General features: G+C 44.5%; 1 protein-coding gene across 1 annotated transcript in view; it reads left to right on the top strand.

Annotated features, from left to right (window-relative positions):
• The window catches only part of adcy9 (adenylate cyclase 9), a 136,136-nt gene that overhangs the window by 86,598 nt on the left and 22,081 nt on the right, over positions 1 to 27,457 (top strand). Inside the window, exons 3-5 of the mRNA XM_059978909.1 lie at positions 1,217 to 1,321; positions 2,701 to 2,900; positions 13,720 to 13,822. Of these exons, the coding sequence (XP_059834892.1) occupies positions 1,217 to 1,321; positions 2,701 to 2,900; positions 13,720 to 13,822 (408 nt within the window). The remainder of the gene's footprint in view (positions 1 to 1,216; positions 1,322 to 2,700; positions 2,901 to 13,719; positions 13,823 to 27,457) is intronic.

Genomic DNA, 27,457 nt, shown 5'->3' with positions numbered 1-27,457 from the left:
TTGCACTAAGAATCTGTGTTCTGTTGTTTTGAGCACTGGACAATTGCCTGATGCATCTGACACACAGTGGTCAAAATTTCATAATATCACTGGATAAAGCACCTGGCTGTCCAGTTTGTAGTTTTAAGGTGCATCCATCCTTGCATTAAATGCAGCAGTTGAATTTTGCATTGGTACAAGTACTTCATATCTGTTTGTATTCAATGGTTACATGATGTTACTTCTGAAAATTAAGGTCCAGTTGGAGTACACGTCCCTTTGTCTAGGTTGGAGCTCTGTTTTTAATTTAGTGCAATTGGAATCCAGTGCAGATGTTTGCTACTGGTTCCAGCACAGAAATCACTTGTAGAATAAAGGTCCTGAAGCACCGATTTGATGCCTTGTGAACTACTTCACCTCTTATGGTTCAGTGTCTAAGCTTGCAAAGACTGATGAAGGCCAGTAGGTGAGTAAAGCGTCACTATGGTGTTCAGTAAAATGAGAAGCTAATTGTTGTTGAATGTTTTCTGTCTGTGGATTACAGATGTATCCATTATAATTGGGATGATAATTTATATGTGATGAACGTGCTGTTTTTATGCTTCTGTAAGCTGTATAAATGAGAAACTTTGGAATGTTTGTGCAATTCACTAGTACAGAGGGGAAGTTAAAACTCTGCTGCCTCCTGTCAAGCCTTGCTTTGTGTGTTGTATTAAGCTTTAGTACCGTCCCTTGACTCTACTAAAATCTGTGTGCTTGCAGTGTGAGGAGTGTTTGTAATGTAAGCTGGTAACAGAAGGACGCTGGGAAGGGAGATGCCAGTCTTCATGTATGAGCCTGGACGGTGAGTGTCATAATGCTATTCAAGCATAGAGATATCAGAGGATTGTTCTCCACTTTAGAGGGTGGAGATAATAAGTAGCAAAAACCCTGGATGATCATTTTCCCTTCCCTCCTAGCCAAGTACAATTGAAGCTCATTGTAGCACTCAACAGCTGGGATCATCTAAGCACTGAATTTTCTGATCAGACTATTGAAGTGAAGAATGCAAAAAAAGTTATAATATTCATTTCAAAAATATCTAGTCCTAACTAGTGAGTATGGATTATTTGTTCTGTTAACTGAACAAGTTGTACTGAGATGGGACACAGTGGTGTTTGGATGCTGCAGAATTATATTTGAAACCTTTTTTGAAAGGACAGACTTTCTGACCTGAATCCTGGGTTTTCTTTTCTAGTCCACGTGTCCTACCTGTAGCGTCATGCTGGTCTCTCGACCTGATGCCAGCACGGAAGAAAACACAGTACAGAATGGTTGTCAAGATGAACTGAAAAACACTAAGGTACCAATCCGGAGTGGGTGAAGCCTCAAGCATCTGAATGTACAATGGCCTGCAGTTTTATATTTTTATAAAAGAACCGTTGATCTGAATTTCTTTAAGTTTAGTATTCAATCCTAATTTACAAACTGGGATACACCTGGGGCAGTGATATATTGCCGCACTGCCCGAGTTGTAAGTTGTATGATGTCACTATTTCTGGTTTGCAATATAGAGAAGCTGGATGATGAGTGATGGAGCAAGGACTGGAGCCATATACTGGTGAGGTTAGGGAAGAAGGGTTGGAGGATGTTCTTTTGATATATGAAAATCTTGAACCAATTAAACATCATGGTCTGTTTCATTGCTGTGAATTCTGTATATCAGCAGTCCCATGTTAAAGGTGCAAACACTTCATTTGTAAAAGTTCTGCTCCTGAGCTACATTGATAAAGGAGATTAAGATTTTCCATAGTCATTAATGACAACTTATAGAGGACATAATTTCAAAGGTTTCAAAAGTACATTTAATGTCAGAGAAATATATACAATATACATCCTGAAATGCCTTTTCTTTGCAAGCATCCATGAAAACCGAGGACTGCCCCAAAGAATGAACGGCAGTTAAATGTTAGAACCCCAAAGTACCCCCCAGCTCCCCTTCCTCCCCCACTGGCAAAAAAAAAGCATCAGCACCTGCCACCAAGCACTAAAGCGTGAGCAAAGCAAACAGTAAAGACACAGACTACATTGTCCCCAAAGACTACATTGCTGACCCAGCATTTGACATACCACAGGCTCTCTCTCCCTAATAAGGGAGAAAGAGGTGTTTCCATTTTCATAGTGAGTGGGGAGACATAACATAAACCAGCAAGTTGTTTGTTAAAAGTCCATTATGTCGCTTTTGTCGAGCTTTATGCCCAAAGATCTTGAGTCTCTGGGCACATAGCCATAGATATTCTGACTCCCCCAACGACACACGGATCTCCTGCCGTGACACTGACTTTCGATCTGCCAGTCTTCAGAGCCCTGAGATCCTAGGCCTCTAAAATTGAGCCGAAATCTTAGTCTGAGCCCTTGGTCAGTTATGAAACCCTGAGAAGTTGGTCCCATTCCCACAAAGAACAGTAGTCAGCGTGTAACTCCAGGTCAGGGTCTTCAAAAGAACCCTGAAAGGGAAAAATAAAGATGGAAATAGAGCTGTTTCCAAAGATGCAAGCAGAGGGGTCACCGTTTAGCGCCATCATCACTTCACTCCGCCTCTGAGTTCTAGTACATTTGGAATGCTGCATGTTTCCCCATGTTGTGCGTAGGTATGTTAGCACAGGAAATAAGCCTCTAGGTATTAGTGATGTCTTGTTGTTCTGAAATGTGATTTCACAGAGCCTTTTCTCTCTTGTGTAGGCACCATCAGCAGGACGAGGTCTGAAGGCCCAAAATGGTCTGTTAAGTCCTCCAGAGGAAGAGAAGCTGAACAACAGCCAGACATCATTGTTTGAGATGTTGCAAAGTGACAGGCAGTTGGATGGATTACTTCCACTACGCTTCAAACAGATCCGGGAAAAAACAGATGCCCAGTTTGTCAGTGTCATTAAAGAAGATAGGTAAGCTCTGTTAGGCAAAAGGGTTAAATATTATTGAAGCAAAGTGACTATTGGAATTAAAGTGCGATTCAGGATAGATCAAGTTGTACCTGGTTATTTTGCACCAATTCCAATGTTATACTATTTAAATTGCCTGTAAAGAGTGATATTACCTGCAAAACAATGGGTAATTAAAGGCAGTGTGCTGGTGTTTGTAGGAAGTCGAAAGGACTACAAAATAAAAACAAAGGTGTAATGCTGAGGTTTATGAAGCATTCGTCAGACTGCACCTGGAGTATTTTGAGCAGTTTTGGCCTCTTTATCTAAATGTAACGCTCGTTTGTTACATAAAAAAGGATATGCTGGCATTGGAGAGAGTCCAGAGGAGGTTCATGAGAATGATCTTGTGAATGAAATGGTTAATGTATGTAGAGCATTTAATGGCTCTGGACCTGTAATCGCTAGAGTTGAGAAGAATGAGAGGGATCTTATTGTAGCCTATTGAAAATTGAAAGACCTGACTAGAGTGGATATGGAGAGGATGTTTCTTGTAGGGGAGTCTTGGACCAAAAGACACAGCCTCAGAATACAATGACGTCCCTTTAGAACAGAGATGAGGATTTCTTAAGCCAGAGGTAGTGATTCTGTGGGATTCATTGCCATAGACTGCTGTGGAGATGGAGTAATTGAATATATTTGAAGCAGGGTTTGATAGGTTCTTGATTAGTTAGGGTGTCAAAAGTTGTGGGGAGAAGGCAGATGAGTGGAATTGAGAGGGAAAATAAATCAGCAATGATGGAATGGCTGAGAAGATTGGCCAGATGGCTTACTCTTGCTCATATGTCAAACAATACAATAAACACAATTGAATCAATGAAAGACCACACCCTTCGGGGTGGACAACAACCAAAGCACAAAAAACCTCAAACTGCAAATACAAAAAGAAGAAAGAAATAATAATGAGCAATAAATATTGAGAGCGTGAGATTCAGAGTCCTTGAAAGTAAGTCCAAATCAGTGGAATCTATTCTTTGATGAGGTGAGTAATGTTATCCCCTCTGGTTCAAGAGTCTAGTGGTTGAGGGTTGAACTTGGTGCTGTGGGTGCTGAGGCGCCTGTACCATCACCTTGATGGCAGTGAGAAGAGAGTATGGTCTAGGTGGTTGGGTTAATTGATAATGGATGCTTCTTTCCTGTGATAGCACTTCATGTAGATTATCTTCAGTGGATAGGAGGGACTGAGCCGTATCCATGACTTTTTGTAGGATTTACTGTACAAGGGCATTGATGTTTCCATGCCTGGCCATGATTACATGCTGGTGTAGGTAAGCCTACAAGAGGAGAGTCTGTACTTGATCTGGTATTGGTAAATGAACCTGGTCAGATGTCAGGTCTTTCAGTGGGAGAGCACTTTGGAGATAGTGATCACAATTCTATCTTCTTTACCATAGCATAGGAGGGGGATAGGAACAGACGAGTTAGGAAAGCATTTAATTGGAGTCAGGGGAAATATGAAGCTATCAGGCAGGAACTTGGAAGCATAAATTGGGAACAGATGTTCTCAGGGAAATGCATGGCAGAAATGTGACAAATGTTCAGGGGATATTTGCATAGGTTCTGCATAGGTATGTTCCAATGAGACGGAAAGGATGGTAGGGTACAGGAACTGTGGTGTACAAAGGCGGTTGAAAATTTAGTCAAGAAGAAAAGAAAAGCTTACGAAAGGTTCAAAAAGCTAGGTAATGATAGAGATCTAGAAGATTATAAAGCTAGCAGGAAGGAGCTTAAGAATTAAATTAGGAGAGCCAGATCAGGCCATGAGAAGGCCTTGGTGAGCAGGATTAAAGAAACACCCAAGGCGTTGTACAAGTATGTGAAGAGAAAGAGGATAAGACGTGAGAGGATAGGACTAATCAAGTGTGACAGTGGGAAAGTGTGTGTGGGACCAGAGGAGATAGCAGAGGTGGTTAATGAATACTCTGCTTCAGTATTCACTATGGGAAAGGGTCTTGGTGATTGTAGGGATGATTTTCAGTGGATTGAAAAGCTTGAGCATGTAGACATTAAGAAAGAGGATGTGCTGGAGTTTTTGGAAAGCATCAAGTTAGATAAGCCTCCGTGACTGGACAAGATGTACCCCAGGCTACTGTGGGAAGTGAGGGAGGAGATTGCTGAGCCTCTGGTGATGATCTTTGCTTCATCAATGAGAACAGGTGAGGTTCCAGAGGATTGGAGGCTTGTGGATATTGTTCCCTTATTCAAGAAAGGGAGTGGAGATAGCCCAGGAAATTATAGACCAATGAGTCTTACTTCTGTGGCTGGTAAGTTGTCATGAAAGGCAGGATTTATGAACATTTGGAGAGGCATAATATGATTAGGAATAGTCAACATGGCTTTGTCAAAGGCAGGTCATGCCTTACAAGCCTGATTGAATGTTTTGAGGCTATGACTAAACACATTGATGAAGGTAGAGCAGTAGATGCAGTGTATATGGATTTCAGCAAGGCATTTGGTAAGGTATCCCATGCAAGGCTTATTGAGAAAGTAAGGAGGCATGGGATCCAAGGGGACTGTGCTTTATGGATCCAGAACTGGCTTGCCCACAGAAGGCAAAGAGTGGTTGTAAACAGGTCATATTCTGCATGGAGGTCAGTGCCCAGTGGTGTGCCTCAGGATTCTGTTCTGGGACTCCTTCGTGATTTTTATAAATGACCTGGATGAGGAAGTGGAGAGACGGGTTAGTAAATTTGCTGGTGACACAAAGGTTGGGGCTGTTGTGGATAGCTTGGAGGGCTGTCAGAGGTTACAGTGGGACATTGATACGATGCAAAACTGGGCTGAGAAGTGGCAGATGGAGTTCAACGCAGATAAGTGTGAGGTGGTTCATTTTGGTAGGTCAAATATGATGGCAGAATATAGTATTAATAGTAAGACTCTTGGCAGTGTGGAGGATCAGAGGGATCTTAGGGTCAGAGTCCATAGGACACTCAAAGCTGCTGTGCAGGTTGACTCTGTGGTGAAGAAGTACATACGGTGTATTGGCCTTCAGCAACTGTGGGATTGAGTTTAAGAGCCGAGAGGTAACGTTACAGCTGTATAGGACTCTGGTCAGACCCCACTTGGAGTTCTGTACTCAGTTCTGATCGCCTCAACACAGGAAGGATGTGGAAACTATAGAAAGGATGCAGAGGAGATTTACAAGGATGTTGCATGGATTGGGGAGCATGCCTTATGAGAATAGGTTGAGTGAACTCGGCCTTTTCTCGTTGGAGTGGCAGAAGATGAGAAGTGACCTGATAGAGGTGTATAAGATGATGAGAGGCATTGATCGTGTGGATAGTCAGAGGCTTTTTTCCCAGTGCAGAAATGCCTAACACGAGGGTGCAGAGTTTTAAGGTGCTTGAAAGTTGGTACAGAGGAGATGTCGGATAAGTTTTTTATGCAGAGAGAAGTGAGTGTGTGGAATGAGCTGCCGATGACGGTGGTGGAGGCACATATGATATGGTCTTTTAAGAGATTTCTGGATAAGTACATGAAGCTTAGAAAAATAGAGGGCTGTGGGTTACCCTAGGAAAGTAAGTACATGTTCGACACTGTATTGTGGGCCAAAGGGCCTGTATTGTGCTGTAGGTATTCTATGGTTCTATGCTCCACCACACGTCTATAGAAGTTTGTCAAGGTCTTAGGTGATGTGCCAAATCTATGTTAGCTTTTAAGAAAATAGTGGCACTGCTGTGCTTTCTTCATAATGGCACTTGTGTGCTGGATTTAGGACTGAAAAATTAACACTGAGGTGTTTAAAGTTGCTGACCCTCTCCACCTGTAATCCCTTGATGAGAACTGGCTTATGGACCAACTGTTTTCTCCTCCTGTAGTCAATAATTAGCTCTTTGGTTTTGCTGACATTAAGTGAGAGGTTGTTGTGGCATCACTCAGCCAATACAAAAAGGATGGGCTACATCTGAATCCTAAGGGGTCCAATATCCTAGCAAGCAGGTTTAGTAGAGCTGTTAGGGTTTAAACTAATTTGGCAGGGGATGGGAACTGGAATGATAGGTCTGAGGAAGTGGAAAACAGAAACAAGTCAAAGATGGTGTGCAGCAGCAGAGATGATAGGAAGGTCAGGCAGGAGATGAGGCATAATCACAGCCGGTGGGATGATTTACAACAGAAAGCAACAAATACTGGGCTGAAAGTGTTATATTTGAATGGATGATCTTGAAATTCAGCTACAGATTGGCATGTATAATGTTGTATATAACATCTCTGAAATTTGGCTAAAGGATGGCTGCCATTGGGAGCTGAATGTCCAAGGATATACCTCCAGGAATGAAAGGGTTACCATATGATGAACATCTGGCAGCTCTTGGGCTGTATTCTCTGGAGTTCAGGAGAATGAGGGGGGATCTAGAAACATTCCGAACATTAGATTAGATATGGCAAAGGTGTATCCTGTAGTAGGGGAGTCCAGGACAAGAGGGCACGACTTCAGGATTGAAGAATGTCCATTTAGAACAGTGATGTGGAGAAATTACTTCAGTCAGAGGGTGATAAATTTGTAGAATTTGTTGCCACGAGTGGCTGTGGAGGTCAAATCATCAAGTGTATTTAAGGCAGAAATTGATAGGTTCCTGATTAGTCGTAACATCAAAGGGTATGGAGTGAAAGCAGTGGAGTGGAGATGACTGGAAGAATTGACTGAATGGCAGAGCAGACTCGATGGGCCAAATTGCCTACTTCACCAATATCTTTTGGTCTTATTTTCAATCTCCCTCCAACTGATTGTTACCACCTTCTATTCGGCCCACAAAAATAAAACAACTTCCCCAATACATCTGCTTTTAACTTACCTCCTCTCACCTTAAGTGCATGCCCTCTGGTATTAGATATATCAAGCCCATGAAAAAGATATGGTCTGTCTACTGTATCTAAGCATCTCATAATCTTATAAACCTCTATCAGATCTTCCCTCAGCCTGTGCTGTTCCATTTCATAAAATCATGGCTGATCTGATTGTAATATTAACTCTATATTCATGTCTCCTTTATCCCTCCACCCCTAATAACCTAATGAAGAACTGAACTGAATCCCCATAATTATGTGCTATCACAATTGACTTATCAATAGTTGGAAACCAAGTTTCAACTTTCCACTATTCTTTAGTCACAATTGCTGTAATTTTCTTTCCAGATTTAAGTTTGTATTGTATTCAGCTTACCAGACTCAGTTTGTTTTATTGTGCGGGACTATGACTAAATTTATTAAGTCTACCCACCATTGCTCAACATTAAGGTTTCTAAACAAATGGTTAAGGATGGTTAAGGAAAATGACACATCGAGAAACAATTGTGTGGAAGTGGAATACAGTCTCAGTGTTTTAAAGAAACCATAAGTGATTTGATATCTGAAGAGATCTGGCTTTATTTAAAAGCAAAGTCAATGTGCTTATGTGTCTCTGATCTTAAAACTGTTACAAAGTCACCCCCATTAAAATAAAAATATTTCCTGGTTGCCACGTCAGTCAGTTTAGTTGGTAGCATTTTTGTTTAAGCCGTTAACTTGTGCTCATTTTCTAAGTGCCAAATTATCTTTTAGTTTTAACAACGGAGGAAAGAAACCCGTAAATTTTGCTGTATATGCTTTCAAAAGAGCAAGACCATCATTCCTTTTACTCCAAGTTTAGAAATTTGCTGAGATTTTCAACTGCATTGAGTTTGTCAGATTTCTATTTATCATGTGTACATTGACATACAGTGAGATGTGTTATTTGCGTTAACAACCAGCACAGCTAAAGGTATGCTGGGAACAGCCAGTCACCACACATGCCAGTTCACAATGTTCAGCAGAGCAATACAGAACTCAACAAAGCAAAACATGGGTGGTGGTAAAGGCAGATACAATAGAGACATTTGAGAAACTCTTAGATAGGCACATGGATGACAGAAAAATGGAGAGTTATATGGGAGGGAATGGTCTTGATTAATCTTGAAGTTGGTTAAGACTGGCACAATCTCTGGGCCGAGGGACCTGAAAAGTCTTGGTTAGTGTCTGCACGGCATTTTGTAGAAGTTGTACACTGTAGCACAGTGGAAGGCATAACTTGCCATCTGCCTTGACTTGGATAGTGTGACAAGTTTCTTGAATTTTGTTGAAGCTTCATTTCCCCCATGCCCCTCACACACACTCTTTTGCACTCACCAATCTTTCCTTGCTATTCCATCAACATATCTAAATAAAAGCATTTCTGTGAAATCTGCTGACTGCAGCTTGGTGTTGTGGTGCTGCACTCTGAACATTATGGGATGAAACAGGATACGAACACCACGTGGTGCTGTATTCAGCGCACATTGTGAGAACGTGGCACTGCTCGACTGTTCAAGGGGCGTGCACTAATATAGAAGGATCATTGGAGTTCAATAGGTGTTCGGAACCATGTTTATTCTCAGCAGATCAACTATAGCTATTATTTCATTGTGGAGCAATTTGTGAACATCTAATCCACGCAGAAGGAAGTATGTACAGTGTCCTTAAAATGGCAGCTTGTAGCGGTGTGCTACAAGCAGCGCTAAAATTACGACACGGAGTCGGTAGCTGCAGTCGAAGGAAAAACTTTATTCGAAAACTTCAGCCTCACTTTTAAGCCTCTGTCAACCGGCCCCCCATGGCGAAGAGGCTCCAAAGCTCTGTGCTCGCAAACCCCCGTAGGCTATCTAATTGTGAGTCGGTTCGGATACGCTAGGAAATGAGGCGCTACATAACCCCCCCCCAGAACCGGCGATACACCCCCCAATGTCCACAGCCTGGGCCAGAACCTGCTTGGGAGGTCGGCCTCTGCGCCGAGGCGCCGGAAACTCGGCCGGTTGCGCCAGGTCCACATGGGCCGGCTTGAGGCGGTCCACCGTGAAAACCTCCTCCTTCCCCCCAACGTCCAGCACGAACGTGGACCCGTTGTTCCGGAGCACCGTAAACGGCCCCTCGTATGGCCGCTGCAGCGGTGGCCGATGCCCGCCCCTTCGTACAAACACAAACTTACAGTTCCGTAGGTCTTTGGGTACGCAGGTCGGGTGCCGCCCATGCTGTGAAGTGGGTATGGGGGCCAGGTTACCGAGCTTCTCGCGAAGTCTGCCCAGGACTGCAGCGGGTTCTTCCTCTTGCCCCCTCGGGGCTGGTAGGAACTCCCCGGGGACGGCCAGGGGCGCGCCGTATACCAACTCGGCCGACGAGGCGTGCAGGTCGTCCTTGGGCGCTGTGCGGATGCCGAGAAGGACCCAGGGAAGCTCGTCCGCCCAGTTGGCTCCCCGCAGGCGGGCCATGAGGGCCGACTTCAGGTGACGGTGGAAACGCTCCACTAGCCCGTTCGACTGTGGGTGGTAGGCAGTGGTGTGGTGCAGCTGAGTCCCCAAAAGGCTGGCCATAGCTGACCACAGGCTGGAGGTGAACTGGGCGCCTCTGTCGGAGGTAATGTGGGCTGGTACACCAAAGCGGGATATCCAGGTGGCGAGCAGGGCTCGGGCGCAAGATTCGGAGGTGGTGTCGGTGAGCGGGACCGCCTCTGGCCATCTTGTGAACCGGTCCACGATAGTCAGGAGGTAACGCGTTCCGCGCGACACTGGCAGGGGGCCCACGATATCCACATGAATGTGGTCGAAACGCCGGTGGGCGGGATGGAACTGCTGCGGTGGGGCTTTGGTGTGCCGCTGAACCTTGGCCGTCTGGCAGTGCATGCACGTTCTGGCCCATTCACTGACCTGTTTGCGGAGACCGTGCCAAACGAACCTGCTGGAAACCAGCCGGACAGTTGTCCGGATGGAGGGATGCGCCAAGTTATGAATGGAGTCGAAAACACGTCGCCGCCAGGCTGCGGGGACGACCGGACGGGGCCGGCCGGTGGCGACGTCACAGAGTAGGGTCCTCTCACCTGGGCCCACGGGGAAGTCCTGGAGCTGCAAACCAGAGACCGCAGTCCTGTAACTCGGAATCTCCTCATCTACCTGCTGTGCCTCTGCCAGTGCCTCAAAGTCTACCCCTTGGGAAAGGGCATGAACGGTAGGGCGAGAGAGCGCATCCGCCACGACATTGTCCTTACCCGAGACGTGCCGGACATCCGTTGTGTATTCAGAGATGTAGGACAGGTGGCGTTGCTGGCGGGACGACCAGGGGTCGGATGCTTTCGTAAACGCAAAGATAAGCGGTTTGTGGTCCGTGAACGCGGTGAAGGGCCGACCTTCTAGGAAGTACCTGAAATGCCGGATTGCCAGGTAGAGCGCCAACAGTTCCCGGTCAAAAGCACTGTACTTGAGCTCGGGTGGCCGCAGGTGTTTGCTGAAAAACGCCAGGGGTTGCCAGCGACCTGCGATGAGCTGCTCCAGCACCCCACCGACTGCCGTGTTTGATGCGTCCACTGTGAGGGCGGTAGGGGTGTCCATTCTGGGATGTACTAGCATTGCGGCATCAGCCAAAGCTTCCTTCGTTTGAACGAAAGCGGCGGCGGACTCCTCGTCCCAGGTAATGTTCTTGCTCGGACCCGACATCAGGGCGAACAGGGGGCGCATGATCCGGGCAGCTGAAGGGAGGAAGCGGCGGTAGAAATTGACCATACCTACGAATTCCTGAAGGCCTTTGATCGTGGTGGGTCGGGGGAAGTGGCGGACCGCATCTACCTTAGCGGGCAGAGGGGTTGCCCCGTCTTTAGTAATCCTGTGGCCCAGGAAGTCAATGGTATCAAGTCCGAACTGGCATTTGGCAGGGTTGATTGTAAGACCGTACTCACTCAGTCGGGCGCAGAGTTGACGGAGGTGGGACAGATGCTCCTGACGACTGCCGCTGGCTATGAGGATGTCATCCAAATAGATGAACGCGAAGTCCAGGTCCCGTCCCACCGCGTCCATTAACCGCTGGAACGTCTGTGCGGCATTCTTCAGGCCGAACGGCATGCGGAGGAACTCGAAGAGGCCAAACGGGGTGATGAGAGCCGTTTTGGGGACGTCGTCAGGATGCATCGGGATTTGATGGTACCCTCGGACAAGGTCGACCTTGGAGAAGATCCGGGCGCCGTGCAGGTTTGCCGCAAAGTCCTGAATGTGCGGCACAGGGTAGCGGTCCGGTGTGGTAGCCTCGTTCAGCCTGCGGTAGTCGCCGCACGGTCTCCAGCCCCCCGTCGCTTTGGGCACCATGTGCAGGGGGGAAGCCCAGGGGCTGTCGGACCGCCGGATGATCCCCAATTCCTCCATTCTCTGGAACTCCTCCTTCGCCAGTCGGAGCTTGTCCGGGGGAAGCCGCCGAGCACAGGCATGGAGGGGTGGTCCCTGTGTCGGGATGTGGTGCTGTACGCCGTGCCTGGGCATGGCTGCTGTGAACTGCGGTGCCAGAACCGATGGGAACTCCGCCAGGACCCTGGTGAAATCGTTGTCGGACAGCGTGTGGGAGCCGAGGTGAGGGGCTGGCAACTGGGCCGCGCCCAGGGAGAACGTCTGAAAGGTCTCGGCGTGTACCAGTCTCTTCCTGGGCAGGTCAACCAGCAGGCTGTGAGCTCGCAAAAAATCCGCACCCAGAAGCGGTTGGGCTACGGCGGCCAGTGTGAAGTCCCACGTGAACTGGCTGGGGCCGAACAGTAGCTGCACCTGACGGGTGCCATAGGTCCTTACTGTGCTGCCATTCACGGCCCTCAGGGGGGGACCCGGTGCCCTGCTGCGGGTGTCGTAACTCGTCGGAGGTAAAACGCTGATCTCAGCCCCAGTATCGACCAAAAACCGGCGTCCCGACCTTCTATCCCACACATACAGGAGGCTATCCCGATGGCCAGCTGCCGTAGCCATCAGCGGCGGCTGGCCCTGGCGTTTCCCGGGAACTTGCAGGGCGGGCGGCAACGGCGGGCTTCTGCGCCCCACCGCTGGTGGTAGAAGCACCAGTGGTCATTGGGCCGGGGGTTAGTGGGCTCTGCGGCCGGGCCTGGACTGGTTTGCTGCCGGGAGCGTGGCTGGGAGATCTGTGCGATGGACGCCCCGCTCACCTGTTTGGCGTTCCACAGCAAGTCCGCCCGGGCTGCCACCTTCCGGGGGTCACTGAAATCCGCGTCGGACAGCAGCAGGCGTATGTCCTCGGGCAGCTGCTCCAGGAATGCCTGCTCAAACATGAGGCCTGTGTGTCCCTCGGCCAGAGACAACATCTCGTTCATTAAAGCCGATGGAGGTCTGTCGCCCAAGCCATCCAGGTGCAGTAAACGGGCAGCCCGCTCGCGCCGTGAGAGTCCGAAAGTCCTGAGGAGCAGGGCTTTGAATTCCGTGTACTTGCCGTCTGCCGGGGGCGACTGCACGAACTCCGCGACCTGGGCAGCTGTGTCCTGGTCGAGGGAGCCCACCACGTAGTAGTAGCGGGTGTCTTCTGAGGTGATCCGGCGAACGTGGAATTGGGCTTCGGCTTGCTGGAACCATAGGTCCGGGCGCTGTGTCCAGAAACCCGGCAGTTTCAACGAAACCGCATGAACAGAGGCGGCGTCGGTCATTTCTGGTCCAAAAATCGTTTGGACCGTCGGGGTCACCAATTGTAGCGGTGTGCTACAAGCAGCGCTAAAATTACGACACGGAGTCGGTAGCTGCAGTCGAAGGAAAAACTTTATTCGAAAACTTCAGCCTCACTTTTAAGCCTCTGTCAACCGGCCCCCCATGGCGAAGAGGCTCCAAAGCTCTGTGCTCGCAAACCCCCGTAGGCTATCTAATTGTGAGTCGGTTCGGATACGCTAGGAAATGAGGCGCTACAAGCTCAGCATTATCATTTTCAATCTCTTATCAGACATTCAATGTATATTTAATGTATTTTTGCCTTGTCTGACTTTTTTTTACAGACTAATGGATGAATACTTCTCCAAACCTCCCATTAACAAATTCAGCTTGAATTTCTTGGATTCAAGCCTGGAAAAGGCCTACAGAGGCAGCTATCAAGATGAGGTAAGGATGTAACCTGTATTGTACAGTACACTACATAAAAAAATACTGGAGAAAGTCAGCAGGCCGGGCAGCATCCATGCAAAGAGTACAGGTGATGTTTCAGGCTGAGACCCTTCATCAGCCCTGATAAACATTCACTATATTCTTTCCATGGATGTTGCCTGACCTGCTGACTTCCTGAATTTTGTGTGCTGCTTAGATTTTCAGCACCTGCAGATTTTCTCTTGTTTGACATTAAAAAAACTACCAAGTTACAATAAGAAATATTAAATAAATAGCTCAAAATGGTGAGGTTGAGTTCATAGGTTTACTTTAGACTGACCAATGTACTTTGTGTAGAAGTCTACGCTTGAAGGTATTTCTAAGTTGAGCTTGTTTCTACCATATCATTACAGGATGCCATTGAGGTAACAGCTTAATTTTAAGTTGTGTGATGTGCTGTACTTGTCTTCTGTTTTTCCACTGTGAAGTAGCCCTGAAGAAATTTAGATGTCTGTAGCATCTTTCATTTTGTACCAGTTTATTGTTGATAGAGAGCAAAAATAGGGAATACACACAGCTCGAAGTTTCTTTGCTTAGAGATAGAGCATGGTAACAGGCCCTTCCGGCTTAGTGAGCCCATGCTGACCAATTACACCATGACCAATTAATCTACTATTTGGTACATAGAAAACCTATGGCACAGTACAGGTCCTTTGGGCCACAAAGCTGTGCCGAACGCATACGTACTTTAGAAATTACTTAGGGTTACCCATAGCCTTCTATTTTTCTAAGCTCCATGTACCTACCCAAAAGTCTCTTAAAAGACCCTATTGTATCTACCTCCACCACCGTTGCTGGCAGCCCATTCCACACACTTGCCGTTATCTGCGTTTTTAAAAAAAAACTTACCCCTGACATCTCCTCTGTACCTACTTCCAGGCACCTTAAAACTGTGCCCTCTCATGCCAGCCATTTCTGCCCTGAGAAAAACCTCTGATTATCCACATGATCAATGCCTCTCATCATCTTATACACCTCTATCAGGTCACCTCTCATCCTCCGTCGCTCCAAGGAGAAAAGGCAGAGTTCACTCAACCTATTCTCATAAGGTATGTCTTTGGAATGTGAAAGTAAACTGTAGCAACAGCAGAAACTCCTTGCAGTCAACAGTAAGAATTGTATCTGGATCACTGGATCAAAGCGTTTGCTAGCTGCCATGCTACCATACCTCCCATTCAGGTTGCCATTGAAATGTCACAATTGCTTCTCACTTAGTTACATTTTGTTCCATATCAGGAGTGGAGTAATCACTCCTGATTCGGAATGGTCTCTGAATTAAATTCTAGTTGGGCTTGATAAATTGAGGATTGCCAGTGAAACAGTCAAACAGTTGAGTTAAGCTATAAGTCGATCCAGTAAAAATAACCTACACTACAGGACTGGTCCCCAAGATGAGCTAACTGGATTACTCTTCACGGTAGAGAGTAACAACTTTCTGCATTACAGCAGCTCCAAGGAATTTAGCAAATGTTCTGTTGAGAGATTCAAAGGGAGCCCAAGTGTCCTGGTGATATTTTTGTTACTCTTGGTGGTTGGGGGGGGCGGGGGGGGTTACAGGGGAGACTGCTTGCATGTACACGTGCATCTGCTGTGGATTGGCCATCTTGCCAGACTGTTTCCTCTCACTAAATAATCAAACATTCTGTTGTTGTTGACGGTTCAATCAGGGCCATTCAAATAAATCTAAACTAATTGTGCATTGTTTCTGGTGTGATCCTGGACTTGTTTTAAACTTCATAAATTAGATGGGTTAGATCCAGTTTCAGTATTTAGAATGGTGAATTTCTGAGGCTTCCCTTTACCTCTACATTAAGGCTGCTTTCTTAAATAAACGACTTGGTTTCATCTACTACTTACAAGGTTACACACAAAATATGAAATTCCAGGACAAAATGGCTATATGTACCCATAGAACACAATACAGTCTATTTAGCTCATAATGTTGTGCTGACCTTTTAACATTCTCTAAGCTCTCAATCTGATCTTTCCCTCCCACGTAGCCCTTCATTTTTCTATCATCCATGTGCCCATCTGAGTTTCTTAAATGCCCCTCATACATCTGCCTTTATTACCAATCTTAGCAGTGTGTTTCATGTATTCACTACTCTGTAAGGAATTTCCTCTGACATCCCCCTCATACACCTGTCTTTATTACCAATCCCTGCAGTGCGTTTCATGTGAAAAGCTAAAACAACTCAGCTCATGTAGCATCCCTGTTTTAGGACTGGATGTCTGATGCAGCCTGATCTGAGGTTTTTGTTTAAAAAGTTCAAAGTAAATTTATTAATCAAAGTTCATTTGTGACCATATACAATCCTGGGATTCATTTTCTTGCAGGCATGCACAGTAAATCCAAGAAACACAATAGATTAATGAAAGACTGCACACAATAGGATGAAGGAACAGCCAATGTGCAAAAAACAAATTGTGCATATGCAGAAAAAACACAATAAATAAATAAATAAACAAAAAATATTGAAGACATGAGCTGAATCCTTGAAAGTGAGTCCGTAGGTTGTGGGGAACTGTTCAGTGTTGAGGTGAATTAAGTTATCTCTTCTGGTTCAGGGGCTTGATGGTTGAGTAATAACTGTTCCTGAACCCGGTGGTGTGGGTCCTGAGCAAATGTGTTGTAATTTCCAATTTTTATTTTAAGGCCAGTTAAACCATTCTGATCTTGTGCTGATCTGAAACCAGGATTTGGAAGAACTTCTGGAAGGAAATAGTGTTATCTTTATCTGTCATTTATAACTAATCAGAATCTAAATAAATGTCCAGCGGAACACTGGATGAGATAGGACACTGATCAAGCTTGTTCTTTCAAGAACCCTAGATCAGGCATGGGGAAACTACGGCCCGCGGGCCATATGCGGCCCGTTAAGCTTTTTAATCCGGCCCGCAGAACTTGATGAAATTATATTAATAAACCTTGTTAACGTTTTTACCCCGCAATTCTGGCGTTTTCACAATAGATGACGCACTCTATATACATTGACCTTTGTTGAGGTGCAGCGTATTACTCCACATTTGCGCTTTACTCTTTGTTCGGCTCGACCTATTTGTGTGAACAGGCGTTCAGCGTCATGAACATCAACAAAGCCAGCCACAGATCCAAGTTAACTGACCAACACCTCAGATCCATCCTGAGAATCGCCACAACAAAACTAAATCCAGACTTTGATGCGCTGGCTAAAAAGGGAGACCAACAACACTGTTCCCACTGAAATTAAAAATAAGTTTCTTCGTTGTGTTATGTAAAAAAATGCATTTGAAAATATTTTTTTCAATAAGCCTTACATGTTACATGTCATTTCTGTTAAGTGATGGACATGAGTAGTGCGCAGGTGCACGTATGTTCTCAAAATAAAAAAATGCGCTCCAGATCAAATAACGCGCTCCGCATACTGGCGCGCTGTCCCTGTTCCGTCTTTGTGCTGGTCGTTGTTGAGTTTTGGCACAGGGGACAATTGAATAAGAAGGAGCAGGACAAGTAGACCTGCATCTCCTACCGTTTTTTGAAATAAAGACAGTCAGGAGGAGAGTGATGATGATAATATCTTGAAGGATAACAGAATTTTCAGTGCTTTAAAATAATAACTGTTACTATTAAAAAAAGCTGTATTTTATTCATTTAATTTTCAGTGTTTTAAAAGTCATTTCAATAAATAGCTAAATACCATGGGACTTCAAAGACAGATATTTTGTTGTAATGCATTTGTTCATTTTCAATTGAAATTAAAGCACATGTTTTCTACATATCCCATGATATTTTATTTTCTCTGATGAGGTGTATTACCAAAACACTCCGTCCATCTGATCCTGGTCCGGCCCCCCTGTCAAATTTTAGAACCCTTTGTGGCCCACAGGTCAAAAAGTTTGCCCACCCCTGACCTAGATTATGTTAAATGTTAGAGGCAGAACCCTTCACCTCGTACCTCCAGGCATTGTGTTTCAGGTCTCCAACATATGAGGTGAAAGATTCTGTGAATTAATTTTCCTTAACACCAGTTACCTTAAAGCTATGGCATCTAGCTATTAAACCACTCTACTAAGGGAAATTAGGTCTTCCTATTCATCCCGGAACATAAGAGCATCAAGCCTGCTTTGCCATTGTAAAGAGATGAAAGATTAGATTTGTCACACGCACATCAAAACATACAGTGAGATAGATTGAGCTGGGGGCAGCCTGCAATTGTTGCCATGCTTCTGGCAGCAACATAGCATGCCATTCAGCCTGATCATGGTGAACCTGTTCCAGGCTTCATCTCTTGGATCCATTCCCCATAAAACTTAATTCCCTAATCTTTCAAGTATTTATTTTGATCATTATAAATGTGCTTGGACTTGGTGGGCCATAAGGTCCATATTTCTGTGTATGACTCTGAGAAATAACACCATTGAACTAGCCTCTAACAACCTACCAAAGTAGAGAATTTGAGGTTAACAATACTTAGCAAGGAGCTGTTGTTAAATTCCCTTTGGCCCTCCCTGTTCCAAAGAAAACACTGGCTTAGCCTACACTCGGTGGCCACTTCATCAGGTACTCTATGGACACCTCATCAATGCAAATATCTAATCAGCCAATCATGTGGCAACAACTCAATGAATAAAAACATGCAGACAGGGTCAAAAGGTTCAGTTGTTCAAACTAAACATCAGAATGGGGAAGAAATGTGATCTAAGTGACTTTGACCATGGAATAATTGTTGGTGCCAGATGGGGTGGTTTAAGTATCTCAGAAACTGGAGACTACTGTGCATGAAAATCCCAGGAGATCAGCAGCGAGAAACAAGAAGTGTTTAGTGAATGGCAACTCTGCGGGCAAAAATGCTTTATTAATGAGAGAAGTCAGAGGAGAGTGACCAGACTGGTTCAAACTGACAGGAAGGCTTCAGTAGCTCAAATAACCATATGGTTACAACAGTAGTGTGCAGAAGAGCATCTTTGAACACACAAGACATTGAACCTTGAAGTGGCTGGGTTAAGCAGCAGAAGATCACAATGCGTTCCTAGTAAAGTGACCACTGAAGTGGGTCTTTGACTGTGACAGGACAAGTTATAGCAGTGAATACGGAATTGATAAATACTGAATTGACTATTTCTTACATCCTTCATATACATGAAGAGTAAAATTCTTTACATTACGTCTTTGTTTAAATGTGTAATTTATAGTAAATTATAATAAATAGTATGTACAACAGGATGGTCAATATACATGGAAATACAATTGTATCAGCATGAATTAATCAGTCTGATGGCCTGAAGAAACTGTCCTGGAGCCTGTTGGTCCTGGCTTTAATGCTGCGATACCATTTCCCAGATGGTAGCAGCTGGAACATTTTGTGGTTGCGGTGACTAGGGTCCCCAGTGATCCTTCAGGCCCTTTTTACACACCTGTCTGTGTAAATGTCCTGAATCATGGGAAGTTCACATCTGCAGATGTGCTGGGTTGTCCGCACCATTCTCTGCAGAGTCCTGCAATTGATGGAAGTATAGTTCCCATATGTGAGATCTTTAGTGATGTGTATGCTGAGGAACTTGAAGCTGTTCATTCTCTCAACCCCAGATCCATTGATGTCTATAGGGGCTATCCTGTCTCCATTCCTCCTGTGATCCACAACCAGCTCCTTTGTTTTTGCGACATTGAGGGCACGGTTTTTTCTTGACACTGCCGTTTGTTTCTTCACAGGAAAATTTTGTGGGAATAGTGATCAGTAAATGCAGAGTAACAGGTAGCTGAAAGAAGCCAGTATTTAAAAAAAAAATTGAGCTGAAAAATCCCCAGTACCTGATGACCTAATCCCAATTTTTGTAAATTTCTAACATGGTTCACATAGATTGGAAGATAGCAAATTTAATCCTGCTATTTAAGAAGGGAGGGAAAGAGAAAATTGAGGTAAGTTAGCCTAACTATTGTTGATAGGAAAAACATTAGAATATATTATTCAGGAAATGTAACAGAGTACTTACAAAATAATAGTATTGCAGAGAGTCGATGTGGATTAAGGGAAAACATGTTTGATAGGCCAGTTTTTTTCCCTTTGAGGGAATTAGTAGAACAATTAAATTTACAGCACATTACAGGCCCTTTGGCCCACAAAGTTGTGCTGACCATGTAACCTACTCTAGAAACTGCCTAGAATTTCCCTAGCGCATAGCTCCATGTACCTATCTAAGAGGCTCTTAAAAGACCCTGTCGTATCTGCTTCCACACCTGCCGCTGGGCAGAGCAATCCATGCACCCACCACTCTCTGTGTGGAAAAACTTAGTCCTGGCATCCCCTTGGTGCCAATTTCCAAGCACCTTAAAACTGTGCCCCCTCATGTTAGCCATTTCAGCCCTGAGTAAAAAGCCTCTGGCTATCCACATGATTAATGCCCCTCATTGTAGTAGCAGAATACAAAGGAGAAAACTGACCTAACGTATTTAGATTTTGAAAGGTCTTCAAGGTGCCACATGAGTTGATAAATAAAGTTATAATGCATGAGGTTGGGGCTACTATACTGGCATTGGTCAAGGGGTATTTAAGACAAAATATTGGGAATAAATGAATTAATTTCAAATTGAGGCTGAATGAATTCCGCAGGTGGTTGAGTTTTTAATCAATGATTTGAATTAGTTCAGTGAGGTAGAGGCATCAAAGGAATGTGAGTCGATAGGATGAATGAGGGAGGGAATGGCAAATGAAGAGGAAAAGTGCAAAGTCATCCACTTTGCTAGGAAAGAATAAAGCAAAGAATTTTTATATTGGGAAGTTTGAATAGTGTTGATGTCCCTGGATATCCCTGTAGGTGAACGTTTACATTTAGGAAGACAAGATTAATTAAATCGAAGAATAAACACCTCTTATTGCATCCAAAATATTGTGTAATAGACTAAAACATTGTCTGGTTTCCTTGCTGAAGGGAGAATTCACTTGTAATAATGCAATAAGATTCATCAGATTGCTTCCTGATATAAAAAGTCTCTGCTTTCTCAAGTTCAAAAGGGACAAGTGTTAATCAAACATAAAATTCTTAAAAGGTTTTGACCAGTTAAGATGCAGGGATGTTGTTTCTCCAGGGAGTGAGATTGGGGGGGGGGGGGTCGCTCATTTAGAACTAAAATGAGAATTAGTGAAATGGGATTAGTGCAGGATTGGTACATGTCTCAGGGTTTGCTGAATCTTGGTGCCCACTTCTTGTTTAATTCTTTACTGGCAGTTTGTCTGGTCTCAGACATCAATTTACAGTGTAGGCAATGCTTGTCTACCTGTGTTGTCACTTTCAGAGAGCTCTGGAGTTGAATTCTAAGGTCCCTCTATTCATCAAGAGAATCAATCAGGTTTATTATCACCAGCATGTGACGTGAAATTTGTTAACTTAGCAGCAGCAGTTCAATGAAACACATAATCTGACAGAGAGAAAAAATAATAAATAAAAAACATAATAATAAACAAGTAAATCAGTTATGTGTATTGAATAAAATGTGCAAAAACAGAAATACTGTATATAAAAAAAATTGATGTAGCGTCTAAAACTTTAAAGTCCATTTAGGAATCAGATGGCAGAGGGGGAGGAAGCTGTTCCTGAATCGCTGAGTGAGTGCCTTTAGGCTTCAGTATCTGTTACCTGGTGGTAACAGTGAGAAAAGGGCATGTCCTAGGTGCTGGAGCTCTTTAATAATGGACACTGCCTTTATGAATTACCACTCCCTAAAGATGTCCTGGGTGCTTTGTAGGCTAGTGCCCAAGATGGAGATGACTAGATTTACAACCTTCTGCAGCTTCTTTCGGTCCTTAGCCTCTTGCAGCATTCCTTGGTGCCTTATTTAGATTAGATACTTTAAGACCATAGGAGCAGAAGTAGGCAATTTGGGTCATCGAGTCTACTCTGCCATTCAATCATGGGCTGATCCAATTATTCTAGTCATCCCTACTCCTCTGCCCTCTCCCCATACCTTTTGATGCCCTGGCTAATCAAGAGCCTATCTATCTCTGCCTTAAATACACCCAATAACTTGGCTTTCACAGCTGTACGTGGCAACAAATTCCACAGATTTGCCACCCTCTGACTAAAGTAATTTCTCCACATCTCATTGAAGTACGTCCTTTAATCCTGAAGTCTTGCCTCTTGTCTTAGAAACCCCCTACAATGCGAAATAAATTTACCATGTCTAATCTGTTCAGGCCTTTTAACACTCAGAATGTTTCTGAGATCACCCCCCCACCCCCATTCTCCTGACCTCCAGGGAATACAGGCCAAGAGCCACCAGACGATCCTCGTACGGTAACCCTTTCATTCCTGTTATCATTCTTATTCATACTTTGTTGATCCCAAAGGAAATTGCTATGTCATAGTAGCATTACAAGTGCTCAGATATACAAATATTATAAGAGAAGTAAGAAAGAATTTTTAAAAAGTTACCTCAAACGGTCTAACAAGAGGGGGGTCATCACTTCCCCGGCTATAGGTTGACTCATTAAAGAACCTAATGGTGCTCTTTGGACCAGTGCAGTTGTCTTAGTCTATTACTAAAAGTGCTCCTTTGTTCAGCCAAGGTGGCACACAGAGGGTGAGAAACATGGTCCAGGATCGTCTGAATTTTCCACAGGGTGCTTTGTTCTACCACAGCCTCCGGTGTTTCCAGTTTGACTTCTATAACAGAGCCAGCCTTTCTAATCAGCTTATTGAGCCTGTTGGCATCACCTGTATTGATGCCTCTGTCCCAGCACACCACCGCATAGAAGATTGTACTGGCGACAACAGACTGGTAGAACATGTGAAGGAAGTAGAGGCGACTCTGGCTCTACTTGTACTTAGCCTCTCTGTTGGTGCTCCACTCAAGTCTGTCATACAGGTTCACCCCCAGGTACTTGTCGGTCCTCATCACATCCATGTCCTCACCATCATAGTAACAGGGAACAGTTCAGGCTTCGTCTTCCTAAAGTCCATCACCATCTCCTTTGACTTACTGATGCCGAGCTGCAGATGATTCAGCTTGCACCATTTGACAAAGTCCTCCACCCGGACCCTGTATTGATCCTCCCGTCCACCCTTTATACACCCAACTGTTGCTGAGACATCAGAGAATTTCTGCAGATGACATGACTCTGCTGTATCTAAAGTACATGGTGTGCAGGGTAAACGAGAAGGGAGCCAATACAGTCCCGTGTGGGGCCCCAGTGCTGTTTATAGTCATGTCTGACACACAGCTCTGAAGCCGCATGAATTGTGGCCTGTCATTTGGACAGTCCATTATCCAGGATACAATGGAAGTGCCAACCTGCATTGAGCAGTTTTTCCCCCAGCAGTGAGGGCTGTATGGTGATGAAGGTACTTGAGAAATCAAAAAAACATGATCCTCATAGTAGTTCTGCTTATCCAAATGGGAGTAGGGTCTATTCAGCAGGTGGATGACAGCATCTTCGACTCCAATGTAGGCAAAATGGAGTGGATCGAGTGCTGATCTGACCAGGGGTCGCGGTGAGTCAGTCCAGCCTCTTTAGGGTCTTCATGATGTGTGAGGTCAGGACTAATGGATAGTAGTCATTCAAGTCTTTGGGTTGCCCCTTCGTGGGTACTGGGACCACACATGATGTTTTCCACAGAGTCAGAGGACCCTTTCCAGGCTGAGACTCAAATTGAAAATGTGCTGGAGAACTCCACACAATTGCTCAGCATACTCCTTCAAGACCTTGGGTTTCACGCCATCTGGTCCCATTGCTTCCCCAGAGCTCTTCTCACCACCACAGTGGTGAAGGTGAGTCCATGATGACTGGGGAGTTGATGAAAGGTGGGGCTGAGGGTGGTGAGGATTGGGAAGATAGCATTTGTTATGTGGTAGAATGTACGCTATAAACGTCCTACTCCTATCTGCATCACCTTGAACTTGTCATGATTAAATTCCATCTGCCAGTGCTCTGTCCAACGTTCCACCTGGTCTACATTCTGCTAAAGCCTTGAACAACCTTCCTCGTGTCTCAGATTCTGTCAACGGCATTCTAAAGTGGGGGGGGGGGAGGGTACCAGTGGCATAGGCAGGAAAATGGAGGCAGTTCTGAAGAGAGAGAATAGGGAGTTGGATAGAAAGTTGAAAAGCTGAACCTCCAGGGTAGTAATTCCTGGATTACTGTCTGTGCCAGATGCCAATGCAGATAAGAATAGGTTGATTTGGCAGATGAATGAGTGGCTGTGGAATTGGTGCAGGGGTCAGGGTTTCAGATTTCTGGATCATTGGGATCTCCTCTGGGTGAAAGTATGACCTGTACAAAAAGGTTGTGTTACAGCTGAACCGGAGGTGTTACGATAGTCATGTGGGATTTCCATATGCAGGTAGATTGGTGAAAATCAGATTGGTGCTGGATCCCAAGAGGGAATTTGTAGAATGCCTATGAAGTGGCCTGTTAGAGCAGTTGAACCCACAAGGGAAATGGCAGTTCTGGATTGGATATTGCGTAATGAGCCAGATTTGATTGGGGAGCTTAATGTAAAGGAACACTTAGGAGCAGATGATCATAATATGAAAGAATTCACCCTGCAATTTGAGAGGAAGTAGATAAAGTGAGATATATCAGTATTATAGTAGAATAAATGAAACTGCAGAGGCATGAGTGAGGAGCTGGCCAAAGTTGATTGGATGGGACACTAGCAGGGATGATGGCAGAACAGCAGTGGCTGGAGTTTGAGGACAATATGAAAGGCACAGGATAAATACATCCCAAAGATGACGTATTCTAAAAGGAGGATGACACAACTGTGGCTAACAAGGCATAAAAGGAAAAGAGAGGGCATATAATATGGCAGAAATTAGTGGGAAGTTAGAGATTGGGGAGCTTTTAAAAAGGCAACTAAAAAGCCATAAAGAGAGAAAAGACGAAATATGAATGCAAGGTAACCAAAATAGAAAAAGAAACAAAAAGTTTTTTCAGATATATTAAGAGTAAAAGAGATGAGGCATCCCAAGGATGTGTTCTGGAAGACGAGTAAGTCTTCGGGGTTCCAAATTCTTGCACCCATGTGGACGGGTGATTCTAAGCCAGTACTGCTGACTGAAGTGTCATGGCAGAAAACAGAACAGCAGATCAGTTGACACAGGCTCTGTTTTTCGCAAATATCTCGCACATGCACCCCCCCCCCACCCTCACCACCTCCCATGCTGTATCAAAGGTAGTGATGAATCTGCATATAGGAGAGAGATTGAAAATTTGGCTGAGTGGTGTAATTATAACAACCTCTCACTCAATGTCAGCAAGACCAAGTAACTGATTGTAGACTTCAGGAGAGGGAAACCAGAGGTCCATGTGCCAGCAATCATCGGAGAATCAGAGTTGGAGAAGGCCAGTGTCTTTAAATTCCTGGGTGTCACCATCTCAGAGGACCTGTCCCAGACCGGTCGTATAAATATAATTGCAAAGAAGCAATGACAGCGCCTCTACTACTTCCTCAGGAGCAGAGATTTGGCATGTCATCAAAAACCTTGGCAAAATTTTATAGGTTTGTGGTGGAAAGTGTGCTGACTGGCTGCATTGCAGTCTGGTATGGGAATACCAATGTTATTGAGTGGAAAATCCTACAAAAGATAGTGGATTTGTCCCACTACATCACAGGTAAAGCCCTCCCACTCATTAAGCACATTTACTCAAAATACTGCCTTAGAAAAGCAGCATCCATCATCAAAGGTCCTCACCACCCACGTCATGCTCTTTTCTCACTGCTGCCATCAGGTAGAAGGTGCAAGTTTCTCGGGACTCCACCACCAGGTTCAAGAACAGTTGCTAATTCTCAACTGTTAGGCTCTTGAGTGTTCAAGAACAGTTGCTAATTCTCAACTGTTAGGCTCTTGAACAAGAAGGATAGCTGTACTCATTCTGTTTCTGGTGTTCCCACAACCGATGGTCTCACTTTAAGACCTCTTTATCTTGTTATTTAATGCTCATTATATATTGCTATTATGCAGTTTGTTTTCCATCGATCCTGATTACAGTTACTGTTCTATTGGTTTGCTAAGTATGCCTGCAGAGAAAGAATCTAAGGGGGTGTATGTGGTGACATGTATGTAGTCTGATAATAAATTTTACTTTGAACATTTTTTTGAAATGGACACCATTGGGCTGGTGCATTTTTTAAAAAAAATTACAATGGACAATGATTGTGCTGCCCCCTAGTGGCACATGAGTAGAATTTAAACACAAGATTCTACAGATGCTGGAAATCCAGAGCAATACACAAAATACTGGAGGAATTCAGCAAGTCGGGCAGTGTCAATGGCAAGGAATAAACAGTCGACATTTAAAGTCGACACAATAGATTTTTATTGTTTCAACTGAATTGTCTTTATACAATTTATTCACAATATATAATTTCATTTTGGGTATCAATGCATCACTGGCTCATCTCAGACTTTATTGTTCATTGCTAGTCATCTTTGAGAAGGTGGTGGTGAGCCTCAGTCTTGAACCACCAGCATCTCAATTGGAAAAGGTATCCCTACAGCATTATTCGATAGGCTTTTGCAGGATTGAGAAGCAGGCATGATGAAAGGCTAACTTTGTATTTACAAGGTGGTGGTGGTCCTACAGGTTTGATAGATTCTGTTGGAGTAGCCACATAACATCCATCGGTTCTGTTAATGGTGTACACTGCAGCACTTTAGCACCACACTCCATCCACTACTCAATGAAGTGGGCTGCTTTACTGTGGATGGTGTTGAGTGTCTTGAACATTGCTGGAGTTGCATTCAACCAGGCAAGTGGAGAGTGTCGAAGAGAAAGCTGAATGGCTCTGCCTCTATGGATGGTAGTTGTCAGCATTTGCTTGAGTGTTATCTTGGTCCTGCTACAACAAGTATGGGTATATACACTGATGAGCTGTGAATGGGATTGAACATCAGAGTCTATCCCTGTTTCGTAGCTTATGATTGAAGGAAAGTCATTGATGAAGCAGCTGAAGAGGTTGTGTTTAGTACACTAGCCTGTGGAACTCCTACAATGATGTCCTGGGACTGAGGTGATTGACCTCCAACTATTGCACCTATCTTGTGTGTAATGCTTGACACCTCCCACTGGAGTGTTTTCTCATTTGATGTTGAGAGCTGTTGCTCTGCATACCTCAGGATTTCATTCATACATCACAGAGTTGTGTCCTTCAGATCACAAAGTCCATACAAACTGGGGAAAAAAATGCTTACACTAACCTCATTTTATTTTCCTCATCTACTTCATACATGTGTATACTGTCAAATGAAATAATTTCTTTGGAATAAAGTGCACAGCACATTACATATAACGCACACAACACAAAGTCATATAGACACAAATAAATTAATAAATAACAAGGTACGTGAACAACGCAATTTAAAAGCAAACAGTATAAAGCTACTGGTACTTTAAATGTGGTGAGACGTGTGTTGGCAGGGGGTTCAGTAGTCATAGGATGGAGGACAGCTTCTTCCATGTCATAACTGTCCTTGTACCTTGCTACGGTACCTCCTGCCTAATGGTAGGTGGTCAAAGAAACCTCAACACTCTCCAAATGATTTACAATGGCCAATTAACCCAAGAGTATCTCAGTTTATGGGATGTGAGAGGAGATCCATGCGGTCATGAGGAGAAC

The sequence above is a fragment of the Hypanus sabinus genome, chromosome 9 (genome assembly GCF_030144855.1).
Source record: "Hypanus sabinus isolate sHypSab1 chromosome 9, sHypSab1.hap1, whole genome shotgun sequence".
Lineage (NCBI taxonomy): Eukaryota > Metazoa > Chordata > Chondrichthyes > Myliobatiformes > Dasyatidae > Hypanus > Hypanus sabinus.
This window is presented reverse-complemented; position numbering and strand designations above follow the sequence as displayed.